General features: G+C 39.7%; 1 protein-coding gene across 1 annotated transcript in view; it reads right to left on the minus strand.

Moving 5' to 3' along the window:
* The window catches only part of SHC4 (SHC adaptor protein 4), a 121,041-nt gene that overhangs the window by 3,466 nt on the left and 103,130 nt on the right, over positions 1-14,445 (minus strand). The window contains exons 10-11 of the mRNA XM_029951820.1: positions 12,202-12,381; positions 4,452-4,705 (exon numbers count right to left, since the gene is read on the minus strand). Of these exons, the coding sequence (XP_029807680.1) occupies positions 4,452-4,705; positions 12,202-12,381 (434 nt within the window). The remainder of the gene's footprint in view (positions 1-4,451; positions 4,706-12,201; positions 12,382-14,445) is intronic.

Here is a 14,445-nt window from a genome sequence, read left to right on the forward strand (position 1 = left end):
CTCCCCTACTCAGCTGTCTCTCTCTCTCTCTCTCTCTCTCTCTGTCTCTCTCTCTGAAAAATAAATAAAACATTAGAAAAAAATTTTTAATAAATAAATTTCTGAATTTTGATTGCTGTACTATGTCTATGTAAGAAAATATCCGTATTCATAGGGAATATACACTCAAGGATTAGAGATAAAGGGCACAATGTTTCCAGTTTACTTATCAAATGGTTCCAAGACCCGGAAACATTTTTATATCCTCCATCTCAACCCTGACCCATGTCAAATGAGCTGATCAGTTCTGCCAGTCTGCGTTGTTAATTCCAGTTCACTCTGCTCTCCTCTCTGTGTTTCTCCTGCCTCCATTCTGCTTCAGGTTTTCAGTAGTCTTTACTTAAAATCCCCTAATTACATTCTTCTCCAATCAATTCTGCATACAATGCCAAATTAATCTTCCAGTGCAGGTTTGAGGCATTGGGGTGGTTCAGTCAGTTAAGCCTCTGGCTCTTGGTTTCGACTGAGGTCATGATCTCATGGTCCATGAATTCGAGCCCCACATTGGGCTCTGTGCTGAGCGTGTGGAGCCTGCTTGGGATCCTCTCTCTCTCTCTCTCTCTCTCTGCCCCTCCCACATGTGCTCTCTCAAAATAAAGAAAGTTAAAAAAAAATCTTTCAGTGCAGGGATTATAAACTACCCACTCTCTAGCCAAACATACCAGAAGCTGCTTTAGTTTGCTGCAAGGTAAGGCAGAAGGTGCCCAACAGAGAGTTTTTAAGTATTTTGAATTAAGAATGGGGCGATTTCCTATAAAAATTTAGTTTTGTGGTTTCTTTAGGAAAATTAAATCTGGCTACACTGGGCCCTTCCTCAAAATGGCAGCAATTGACTGAGGCTGAGTGTGACTGTCCCCCTACACAGAACATGTGCTTCCCAGTTCATTACAGCCCATCACACTCTATGCTCATTCCACCATTTGTCCAGCTTCACACACTTAGGATACTGGCCAGGCCCTGCAAACATTTGCTGTTATGACACCAATCACAAAGTGCACAGGCATGCACAGACACTTCTGTGTGTGTGTGTGTGTGTGTGTGTGTGTGTGTGTGTGTGTGAGAGAGAGAAAGAGAGAGAGATAACAAAGCCATAACATGAGATCTACTCCATGAATATTTTTTTTACATTTTTTAACACTTTATTTATTTTTAATAGAGACAGACCATGAATAGGGGAGGGGCAGAGAGAGAGAGGGAGACACAGAATCCGAAGCAGGCTCCAGGCTCTCAGCACAGAGAAGCTGGGCTCGAACTCACTAACTGTGAGATTATGACCTAAGCCAAAGCCGGACACTTAACAACCCAGGTGCCCCAATGCCATGAACAAAATTTCAAGTGTACAACATAGTATAGTTAACTCTAAGCACAATGTTGTACAGCAGACCACTAGAATTTTTTCATCTTACATGACTGAAATGTCCACCCATTAAATAACAGCAACTCCTCCCCACCAGCCCCTGGCAACTACCGTTCTACTGTCTAAGAGTTTTCACTACCTTAGATATTTCATGTAAGTAGAGTCATGCATTATTTGTTGTTCAGTGACTGGCTCATTTCAATTAGCAGGATGCTCTCCAGGCTTATTCATGTTTGTAGCATGTGACAGACTCTGTTGTCTTCTGAATGGCTGGGTCATATTTCATTACAGATATCGATATATAGATATAGATATCACATTCTCTTAATCCATTAATACATCAAGGGACATTTACTTTGTTTCCTCTTCTTGCCTATTGTGAATAATGTTGCAGTGAACATGGGGGTGCAAAAGTCTCCTAAAGATCCTGATTTCAATTCTTTTGGGATAAATACTGATCCAGTAAATATGGATCATATGGGAGTTCTACTTTTAATTTTTTGAGGAAACTCTGTACTGTTTTCTACAGCAGCTACACCATTTTCCATTCCCACCAACAGGGCACAGAGGTTACAACTCCTGTACACCCTCACCAATACTTGTTAGGTTTTGTTTGTTTTGTTTAATGTTTATTTATTTTTTAAAGATTACTTACTTATTTAGAAAGAGAGAGAAAGAAAGAGTGTGCACGTGCATGAGTGGGAGAGGGGCAAAAAGAGAGGGAGAGAGAGAATCCCACACAGATTCTACATAGAGCCTGATGTGGGGCTCCATCTCACGAACCATGAGATCCTCATCTGAGCCCAAATCAAGAGCTGGACCCATAATCCACTGAGCCACTGGGTGCTCCTGTTGGTTTTTTTTTTTTATTATGGCCATCCTGATAGGTGTAAGGTGGTATCTTACTGTGAATTTGATTTTAATTTCCCTGATAATTATTGTTGTTGAGCATCTTTTCAAATACCTGCTGGCCATTTGTATGCCTTCTTTGGAGACATGACTATTCAAGTCATCTGTCCATTTTTTAATCAGATTATTTGTCTTTTTGCCACTGAGTTAAAACTTTCTTTATATACTTTGAAAATTAACCACTTATCAGATATATAATTTGCACATATTTTCTCCCATTCTGATTGTCCTTCATTCTGTTGATTGTTTCCTTTGCTATTCAGAAATTTTTTGTAGTTTTTGTAGTCTCACTTGTCTATTTTTGCATTTGTTTGTACTTTTTTGGTGTTATATCCAAGAAATCATTGCCAACAACAAAAGTATGAAGTTTTTCCTTATGTTTTCTCCTAGGAGTTTTATAGTTTAAATCTTACATATAAGTCTTTCATCTATTTTGAGATCATTTTTCTGTGTGGTGTAAGATAAGGGTCCCATTTTATTCTCCTGCATGTGGATATTGTTTTCCCCAACCATTTTCTGAGAGTATTCTTTCCCCATTGTGAATTCTTGGCAACCTTTGCAAAGATCATTTGATCACATGTGCATAGGTTTATCTCTTGGTTCCCTATTGTTACATTGGTATATATGTCTGTCTTTACTCCAGCTTTGAAATCCATTAAATGTAATGTCTCCAGCTTTGTTCTTCTTTCTCAAGATTATTTTGGCTACTTCAGGGTCCTCTGTGGATCAGAGTGAATATTAAGATTGTATTTCTATTTCTATAAATTGCTACTAGAATTGTGATAGAGAATGAATTGAATCTGTAGATTACTTTGGGTAATAATGACATTTTAACAACATTAAATCTTCTTATCCATGAACATGAGATGTCTTTCCATTTGTGTTTTCTTTAATTTCTCTTAGCAATGTTTTATAGTTTTCAGAATGTAAGTCTTTTGCCTTCTTGGTTAAGTTTATTCTTAATGGTACTGTAATGAGATTGTTTTGCTGGTATTGTAAGTGAGATTGTTTTCTTAATTTCCTTTTCAGAGTGTTCATTATTATTATTTACAAGTGTGACTAATTTTTGTATGTTCATTTTCTATTCTGCAATGTTGCTGAACATGTTGATTGGTCCTAATACGTTTTGCGGAATGTTTACGATTTTCTACACAGAAGGTTCTAACACATGTGAAGCAATTATTTTACTTATTCCTTTCCAATTTGGATGTCTTTTATTTCTTTTTCTTCCCTAATTTCTCTCGCTAATACTTCCAGTACTATGTTGTTAGTAGTACTTCACCACCGAAAGGAAAAGAGTTTCTGTTTTTATGTGGGGTATGATACTAGCTGTAGGCTTTACATATGTGGCTGAGGTCCTTTCCTTCTACTCCTAGTTTGTTGAGTGTTGTTTTGGGTTTTTTCATCATGAAAGAGTGTTGAATTTTATCAAGTGTCTTTTGTTCATCTATTGGGACGATCATATGATTTTTTATCCTTCATTTTATGAATGTGGTGTGCCACATTAATTGATGATCTTTATTGAAACTTCCTGGCAATCCAGGGATATATCTCACTTGGTCATGGTGTATGATCCTTTAGTGAACTGCTGGATTTGGTTTGCTAGCATCTCGTTAAAGATTTTTGTATATATATGTTCATCAGGTATACTGGCCTGTTTTCTCGTGGTGTCTTTTTCTGGTTTGGGTATATTGGTAAGGTAGGCTTCATAAAATGAGTTTGTAAGCATTTTTCCTTTTCATTTTTGTTGGGTAAAGCTTAATAAGCATTGGCATGAATTCTTCTTCAAATGTTTGAAAGAATTTACCAGTGAAACCATCTAGTCTGGGTGCTTTTTTTTAATGGACAGTTTTTGATTAGTGATTCAGTCTCCTTACTAGTAATTCATCTGTTCAGATTTTCTATTTTTTCATGAATTAGTCTTGGTAGGTTGTATGTTTTTAGGAATTTATCCCTTTTTTCTGGGTTATCCAATTTGTTGGCATATAATTGTTCTTAATAATCTCTTATACTCATGTAATCTCTATGGCATAAGTTGTAATGTCTCCTCAGCCTTATCGTGCTTCAATATCAGGGTTGGGATTGGTCATTCAGAGTAACGTTAGTTACAGCACCCCGTGAAACTGTAGTAAGAGGCCAACGATACCTTGCCTTCAGGATCCACCAGGAGAAGATGCTTTGCCTGGCCTCCCTGCAGTCCACTTAGCACATACTGACCAGGAGATGTTGCACTTTCTCGAACCAAGAAGTCCCCATCCTTTACCAAGAGGCTCTCTGCTGCCTTCCTGCTCAGCTTGCCGTGGTAGCAGTCTTCACTCCGCAGCTGCTGCTTAATGTGTGGCAAAGAATGTGAGCTGGCAGGCTGGGCCGTGGCACCTGGCTGAACAGTTTCTGGTGCTTCTAGGGTCAAAACACAAAGAGAGACATCACCAAGCTACTTCCTCATTCATTCAATCATTCATTAATTCATTCAGCAATTATAACTTAAGGCCCTACTATGTGTCGAGCACTATTTAAATAATGCTGCTTCTAGAACAAGTGTAGTTTTGGTTTCCAGAACTTCCAACAGGCCTTAATGGTAGGTCCAAACAATGCCTTTGGCTTCTGTTGGCAGGAAAGGCTTGCCAGGCGCAGGAGTTTTCCTTTCAGATGAGAAATGGGACTGGCCCATGAGAATTGCTTTCATAACAGCAGAGAGAGACACTCTATGTCCCAGGGGCTGTACGTTAAAGAGAAAAGAGGCTTACGCAGCACCTGGATCGCAGATAACTTCGAAAACATTCCCAAACTCTTTGAAAATGCCTATAACAACTTCAGACTATGCCGACTTTTTAGTATTTAGGCTTTTATTTTTTTAATTACTAATTTTTTAATTACTAATGTGCTTCAGAGATGCCTCTGGCCAAAAATGACAAAGTTACGCTGAACCTCACAGCATTCCTATTAAATAACCACTCTGGTGTTTGTGTCACTCACCAGCATGGACAAAGCAGAGCTGATCAGGTAAAAGAAGGCAAAACATCAAGGAGGCCATGATCTGAGGCAGCTCCCCAATGTTCTACAGAACAAATACTATCTAGAGTTGAGGACAGAGGGGATGAAAACATATATCCAGGTGGCACATAAAAGTATTATTGATACTCATAGTGATAATAATAATATGCAGATCTCATTTATCAAGTACGATAGGCGGTGCTTAGTGCTCTACACATACCTTGTTTGGTTCTCAGAACTAGACAGGGAAGGAAATGGATCTTGAGTTACCCAAAGTCACACTGGTAGGATGTTATCAATCTGGTGGTGGAAATGAGATATATTTGATTCCAAAGCCCCGGTTCTTAATCACCAGAGTCAAAACCCTTGCCTTGAAAGTGAAAATCTTTCAATTTTCAAAAGTGGTCTAGGCAACTCTACTTCTGCAGTGCCTACAATGGTCCCTCGTAAAGAGCAATGCCGGGGCGCCTGGGTGGCTCAGGCAGTTGGGCATCCGAATTCGGCTCAGGTCATGACCTCACGGTCAGTGGGTTCAAGCCCTGCATTGGGCTCTGTGCTGACAGCTCAGAGCCTGGAGCCTGCTTCAGATTCTTTGTCTCCCTCTCTCTCTACCCCTCCCCCACCCATGCTCTGTTTCTCTCTGTCTCTCGGCAATAAATAAATGTTAAAAAAAAAATACATAGCAAGGCCACCAGGATGATATACAACATCTCCAGAAGTAATAACAAAAATTCATAGGTCTGAATCCAGGTAAACATTGTATGTTTTATATGGCAAATTTACTAGAAAAATAACCCTAGAAATCAGACTTTGTCTTTTTAAATGCAAAGGATCTTTTGCATAGGAGCCAGCCTTCATCTTTATAAATGCAGAGGTGTGTTTCCACGTCCCTATGCAAGGGTCTTGCAAATGAGAAATCCTCTTAACCCTAAGTTCTACAACTTACACATGATAATCTCATGAAGTCATTGATACGGCAACCAGTTCCCTGTAGACATAACGCAGTTCTCCTGTTAGTATGTTATAGTTTCGTCTCTACTTAAGAACTTCTCTCTGCATAGCACAATTATGATGTGGCATTCACAAATATATCTTTTTGAAAATATCTTCAGTCTATCTTTAATGGCCGAAAATATTCTCCCCCACAAACAATCAGGTCTATCTATTGTTGCCAGAAAAATGTTGAAATGGCATGTCCAGATTTGATGAGTGATAAATGAAGTTGGCCTCAGTGCTACATGCTTTAAGGCACAATAGAGAACTCTGATAAGCAGTCGCGTGTGTGTTTGCGTGTGTACATGAGAGGGAAAGTGTTTGTGTGAGTGGAAGAAAGATACACGCATGCACGTGTGGGAGCACGCACATCTTAATGCATGATGGCTTTCAGTTTACTCTGAGATAAGGGTGGAGACCTTTTGGACATGGACAAAACAAAAGGAAAACAGACATGATATCATCCTGAAAAGAGGCAACAGATCATGGGCCAGCCTGAGGATAGGGACAATATTTTCCTAACACAGTTTCCCAGATTAGCACAAGAACAGCATTCACTGTGCTGGGACATTTCAATCTCTAAACATTTGCTGAAAACCTACTTTTCCTAAAAGTAGAATATCTGACAGATTATTTTAAATTTTCTTAATTTTAAAAGTCATGCATGCTATTCTTTTTTTTTTTTATGCTATTCTTTTTTAAAATCTGGGAAACATAGAGAAACAAAGAAAATTAATCACCTGTGGTCACATAACCAAATACAACTACTTTTTAACATTGTGACACGTTACCTATTACCAATGCCTTTCTCATATAATGTGGACTTTGAGAAAGATAATAATTTAAATCTAGTTATTATATAAAATTTCCATACAAAATTTAGTAAGTTGTTGACTTGATATAATTAATAACATATTTTTCTCAGAAGTAGTAAAAATTAAGGAAGCAACATGATTAGGGCCACTCCATATTTAAGTGAGACCTCAAAAGGAAAAAGTGATAGGAATCATGGAAGAAAGTAATCATGTCATCTTACAGTTCCCATAGCAACTGAAAACACATTTTTCACAATCAGAAATTTGGGAAAGCCCAAGACAGATATGAATATCCACATCCATAAGCATCTGATGGGCAAAACCTCAGAAAGGGAGCCTATGGCTTAAGGAAGAGAAAAAAAATTGACATGCAAAATCAAATTAAACACTTGCGAGTAATCCCAATGATAAAGAATAAGACATTTAAAGAAACCAATGTGAACTCTAAAGACAGCATACTGACATATTCAATTTTTAAACAGCTATGAAAAGATAGATGTCCATCAATAAGGAATGGTTATATAAACTATGCTGTTCTCATAAAATACTGTAAAACAATTGAAAAAAATAAAGATTTGTTCATCCAACATAGGAGGACATAAATATGTAAAGCAAATATTAACAAACTTGAAAGGAGAAATAGACAGCAATAAAGTAGTAGTAGTAGTAGTAGTAGTAGATAGATCATCCAAATTGAAAATCAGTAAGGAAACATTGAATCTAAACTACCAGATTGATTCAACAGACATTTACAGAACATTTCACCTAAAAGAAATAGACTATACATTCTTCTCAAGTGCACATGGGACATTTTCCAAGATAGGCCTGTTAGGCCACAAACAGGTCATAATACATTTTTTAAAAATGAAATCATATCAAGTTTCTTTTTTTTTTAGTTTTTTTTTTAAACAATTTATTCATTTCTGAGACAGAGAGAGACAGAGCATGAGTGGAAAAGGGGCAGAGAGAGGGGGAGACACAAAATCAGGAGTAGGCTCCAGGCTCTGACTGTCAACACAGAGCCCGACGCTGGGCTTGAACCCACAAACTGTGATCATGACCTGAGCTGAAGTTGGATGCTTAATTGACTGAGCCACTCAGGCGCCCCTCAAGTATCTTTTCTGACTGCAGTGATATGAGAAATCAATTACAAGAAAACTAGGAAATTTACAAATATGTGGAGATTAAACAGCATGCCACTAAACAACAAACAGGTCAAAGAATAAATAAAAAACTAAATCATAAAGTATCTTGAGACAAATGAAAATGAAAAAACTTATGAGATGCTATCAGAGTCAGTTCTAAGACAGAAGTTCATAGCAATTAATACCTCCATTAAGAAAAAGGGAGTACCTGGATGCTCAGTCAGTTAAGCACAGGAGTCTTGATTTGGGCTCAAGTCATACCTCATCGGTTCATGATTGAGCCCCAAGTCTGGCTCTGTGCTGACAATGTGGAGCCTGCTTAGTATTCTCTTTCTACTTTCTCTCTCTCTCTCTCTGCCCCTCCCCTGCTCACTTGCGTGCATGTGCATTTGTGCTCTCTGTCTCTCTCTCTCTCTCAACTTAAATAAATAAAGTCACCTGGTTGACTCAGGTGGTTAAGCATCCAACTCTTGATTTCAGCCCAGGTCATGATCTTACAGTTGGTGAGTTTGAGCCCTGCACTGGACTCTCCACTGACAGGGTGGAGTCTGCTCAGTATTCTCTCTCTCTTCCTCTCTCTTTCTGCCCCTCCCCTACTAGCATGCTCTCTCTCAAAATAAATAAACTTAAAAAAAAACTAGATAGTATCAATACTATTAATTCCCTTCTGCCAAGTTTGATAAAAATAAAGACTGTGTTGAGCTTTTCCTATACAGTGTGATAGGATTAACTAGGGAGATCAGAAGGCACACTTGAGAGATACTACATTTAGGTCTGAGATTTGTTTTTGTTTTGTTTTGTTTTGTTTTACTGAACTAATCAGTGAGCTTTTGACTGAAAAAGGAAGCTAAGTATGCCTAAAGAAGCTAAAGAGGTTTTTTGAGAAAGTAAGGAAAGAAATATCAGGAAACATGAAGGAAGAAAGGTTAAAAAATGTATATATAAAGTTATTCCTATCCTATCTTATTTCACTTTATTAAATCAACATTATTTATACTTTTGGAGTTGGAATTAATTTTTTTTTTGAGAAAGCAATGGTATCAAGGGTCCTGGAGGGCTATGGTACACTATATCCTAATAGGAAATAAAGACTGAAGAAGTACCCAGAGCCTATGTTATTAAACACATCACCAAGGAAGGGAAAGGCAAAAGGATGGGGGAAAAAAAGGCTGAAATCACTAAAAATGCATTTTGACATTAAAATTTTAGACAAAGCTGGCCTCATTTACTTTCAGCTAATGACAGGAATGTTATTATAGATTGATTTTACCTTTTCATATTATTGAGTTGTCTATGACAAAAGACCAAGTTTCTTTGCCTACATTATAAAGATATTTTCCCCCTATGCTGTGCCTTTTATTCCCATGACTTAGCCATTCCATAATAGGAAGCCTGTATCTCCCACTGCCCTTCACCCATTTTGCCCAACCTCCCACTCACCTCCCCTCTGCCAACCATCAGTTTGTTCTCTGTATTTATAGGTGTGATTCTGCTTTCTGTTTATTCATTTCTTTTCCTTTTAGAGTACACATATGAGTGAAATCATACAGTATTTGTCTTTTTCTGTCTGACTTATTTCTGACTTATCATAATACCCTCTAGGTCTGTCCATGTTGTTACAAACAGCATGATCTCATTCTTTTCTACGGCTGAATAATATTCTATTACACCACACACACACACAAACACACATCCCTCACATCTTCTTTATCCATTCCTCTAATGATGGACACAGGTTGCTTCCATATCTTGACTGAGTTATAAAGATGTTTAACATTAAATATTTGCTTATAAAGGAACTGCAGATATGAATCAATGAATATCCCAGATCCCAACTCAGGCTACCTACTAAATGAGTTTTCCTTTTTTAAAAATTTATTTATTTATTTTGAGAGAGAGAGCACAAGTCAGAGAGGGGCAGAGAGAGAAAAAAGAGAGAGATAATCTCAAGCAGGTTCCTTGCTGTCAGTGCGGAGCCTGACGGGGGGCTCAAACTCTCGAACCGTGAGATCATGACCTGAGCTGAAGTCGAATGCTTAACTGACTGAGCCACCCGGCTGCCCCTAAATGAGTTTTCTAACAATATACTGTTGCTTTGTAAAGTCCATGAAATGCAAGCTATCAAGTGTATACTCTTATCAAGTTAGTTTTAATACCTGAGGTCCAGAAACTTTTTTCAAAAAACTACTCCCTCTAACAAATATTACCTTATCCATACTGGTTACTGTACACTGAACAGCTAGAGTCACTGCAGAATCTGAACCGATCGCATAACCCATCATCCATCACATAGTATGTACTACCCAGATCACTCTTCAATGAAGGACAGGTGCCCAGGTGTCAGCCAGCCTCCAGCTGACCACCCCTTCAGGGTCCGCCTCACCTGCAGGGAGCTGCCTTTTGCCCAAAGGCTTGCCCTCCCTCATGTGGCCTATACCCAAAGACTGAAATAAGTGGGAGAAGAGGCCCAGCCCTTTGGGCCCAATGTGGCCCAGCTCTGTTGGGCCCTACATTCTCTCCGTAGGGTTGCTGGGGCTCTGTTAGAGCTACATGTGGCTCCCCTTCTCCCTCTGCCCAAACCTGCTTCTTCTCCCTTCCTTTCCTGCCAGTGATCCCAACAAGGACCCTGAGTGTTTGCTTCCAGAGAGCTCACCAGGTTGCTTACGTGCCAAGACTGGCTGCAGAGCTTGCAAGAAGATGGCTGACTTGTCACCTGGCTGGTCACAAGGACCTTTGTCTCTTAGTCTAGGAGTTAGGGGGGTCTGGTGAAGTCCAGGTTCAGCAAAATCTCCTTCTAAGCTTCATCTTGTTATTGCCCACACTAGCTGGAAAGTTGCCTTTGGCCTTTTGGAGAGACTTCATGGGCTAGCAAAAGGACTCTCCCCATCTTTGGAGTGAACCAAATGTGGTTCACCCAAATTTGAACCCAACACACATTAATATTTTACAAAAAGCATTTTTGTTTATTTATTTTTTAGTTGATTGTAGGCTTTGGGTTTGTTTTGTTTTTATTTATTTATGTTCCTGTGTATGCATTTACCCCTGGAAGCAATTTAGCAGGAAGAAGATGTCTGTCTTACTGCATTTAATTCACAGTATATGGCTGAAGAATGAAGCCATCTTGTTTTAGTGCTCCATAGATGACTTACCAAGAAGTTTTGAAATGAATCAAATTAAAACCATCACTAAACAGAGCCAAATAATGGTCACTATTCCTCACACAAACCCACAAATTCAAATTATCTACTGACTTGACCATCCTTCTTTCAGCAAGAGCACATAGCCAAAACCAAAAGTTGGGACCCAGTTTAAAGTATTTGAAAAGATTACTCAAAATCAAAGTCCCAAAACCTTGAAATCCATAATATCGCCACAATTAACTCTGGTATAAGATTGAGGTAAGAAAGAATCCTTTTTGCTCCCTGAAAATGAGGCCAAGAAAATAGCCTTCTGAAAATGAGAGACAGTGTACTGAGATGGATAGTGGCCCCCAAAATGATACGTTCAGACCCTGATCCCCAGTCCCTGTGAGTGTGGCCTAATTTGGGGAAAGGGTTTTTTGAAGATGTAATTAAGCTAAGGATCTCGAGATGAAATCTTCCCAGCTTTAGGGCTCACCTAAAAGAGAAAGGGATTGTCCTAGAAGAGACAGAAGAGAGAGGTTCGAGAACAGAGGTGAGGCCATGTGACTGCTGAGGCAGAGATGAATGTGTCTACAAGCCAAGGAACACCAAGAACTGCCACCCGTCACTAGAAGCTAGGAGAGAGGCATGGAGCAGCTCCTCCTCCAGAGCCTCCAGGAGGAACCACCCCAGCTGACATCTTATTGAGGACTTCCGGCCTCCAGAACTGTGAGAGAATAAATTTCTACTGCGTTAAGACTCCTGGTTGGTGGAGATTTGTTACAGCAGTCACAGGAAACTAATACAGATGATGAACAGCTACTTACTTTGACGGTGCCACGGGCTCCCCAGCGAGTAAGCTGAGCTTTGATTTGGGGCAGGGCCAAGTGTACTTTGAAGAGCCTGTGTATTTATGTAGCAGGGGTCATTGAGGAAATCCACTCGACATGTGTGCTTCACCAATGAGACATCTCGTTGGGACTGCCCTCCTCTCTCCTGCGCGTTACCTGTGGTGATTAGTTAATGATCAGTGGATCATGTTTTTACTTTGTAAACAATACGTAAAATCATGTTTGGGGTCTAGAATTAATAGCAAGGGAAAAGCCACCCCCAACCTATACAGATTTGAATACTGCCTTCTAGATGTGACCTGTGAAAACAAGATAAGCACCAGCCTTTAAGTGAAACCTCCTTCTCTTTGGCCTCGGAGGTCCCCCCTCTACATCCCTCCGCTGACCCACTGCTTCAACACGGACAGGAAACAGATCAGGAAGACCCAAGAGAGGAATAGCCAGAGAAAAAAGGAGCCAACTGTCTAGCAACAGCACAAACCACACACAACACTGCTCAAGGCTGCAGCCCAGGAACCAAGAAAACACACATGCCGTACAGAACTTGAATATCTATTATTTAAACTGCTTTCCAAAATAAGATAAAAAGAGAGAGGGGGGCAAACCCTAAGAGACTCTTATATACAGAGAATAAACTGAGGAGTGCTGGAGGAGAGGTGGTTGCGGGGGTGGGCTAAATGGGGTGTAGGCATTAAGGAGGGCACTTGTCGGGATGAGAACTGGGCGTAGTATGTAAGTATGAATCACTGGTTCTACTCCAGAAATCATTATTACACTATATGTTAACTAGCTTGGATTTAAACAAAATTTAAAAATAAAAAAACAAACTACTTTTCAAAAAACTCATGACGTAATTGTTAAGAATGGCAAGTCTGTCTCTCCCTAGGCCCACAGTTTTGTTTTGCCAAGCTCAGCCTTGAACCAACTGTTGACATTTATTCCGGTATTTAATGGAAAGAACTCATCCCTCAGGTTATCTCCTTCCCTTTTACTCTGTCCCCTCCTCTTCCATTCTATTCTATATACTGTGGCCAACAAGATCTTTTTACAACTGAAAACCGATCATATTTTTCAGTGGTTTCAAAACCCCTCACCTGCTTCCTGTTGCTCTTAGGATAGAGATCAAACTCTTCAACAAGCCCCAAGCCCTGGTCCTGGCTGCCCAGCTTCCCTTGGACCCCCATGCCCCTCAGTCACATCGACCTTCCTGAAGGCTAATCTCCACCTTAAGCCATCTTCTCTGATCGACATGCCTTTCCCTCACCATTCCCCATCACCTTCACCCTTCAGGTGTCAGTTTAAAACATCTCTCTCCCAGTAGAGCTTTCTTTGACCTCCTCAGACTAGACTGAATCTCTCTGCTTTCCTACCAGTTTGTTCTTCACCTTTGAAGACCATATCACAAGGGTAAATAATTCAATTATGTCATTTTGTTGAACACCTGTACTGCATCTAGACTGCATGTTCCATGAAGACAGAAATTCTGCCTCCTAACACATGCTTGGTGCATAATATGACAAAAAAATAGTTACTGAATGAATGGATGTTCATACCGTATTTCAGGACCTGGCAGCATGAAGTATTTTGCACTATCCAGATGGTTCTGCCCTCAGAATGCCAGGATAGAATATTTTGGTTTTTCCATTTAAACAGGTACATTTATATTTTTGGCTACAAGATCACCACCAAGCTGACGTGATGTGGTGATGCTGACATCTCACTGTCTTACCATTAAACATCAGTTTTTCTATTGTTTCCATCGTTAAGCCCCTGGATGTGGTCCAAAAGGGACCAATTTTATACTGGATTTCACATCACGGTAAGTAGTGCTATACTTTTCATAACATAAAATACAGAAACCCAAGGGCACACCCAAAAGGGACGCCCAGTCAGAAGACTACTCCTCCTCTTCTCTCGTTCGGTCAGCTGTTCCACATCACCGTGTCCCTTGGGGGCACGTCTTCTCGAAGGAAGAGTGGGATTTCTAAAGAAGGAGCGGTGGTCAGGGCAACATACGGCAGTGTCCATTTGTCTGGTTAAGTGGATTTGTGAACTGTGTTATCTAGTTTAAACTTGCATCCGTAAATAGACAAGTGGGCTAAAAGATCACTGCAAATATCAAAGATGGAGACCATTCTTTAACTCTTATTACAAACTCCTCCTCAGCTGTATTATGAGCTCATAAACAAGAGTGATCTAATTAGATTGGAAATTTGGCCT

This window comes from Suricata suricatta, chromosome 9 (assembly GCF_006229205.1).
Source record: "Suricata suricatta isolate VVHF042 chromosome 9, meerkat_22Aug2017_6uvM2_HiC, whole genome shotgun sequence".
NCBI lineage: Eukaryota > Metazoa > Chordata > Mammalia > Carnivora > Herpestidae > Suricata > Suricata suricatta.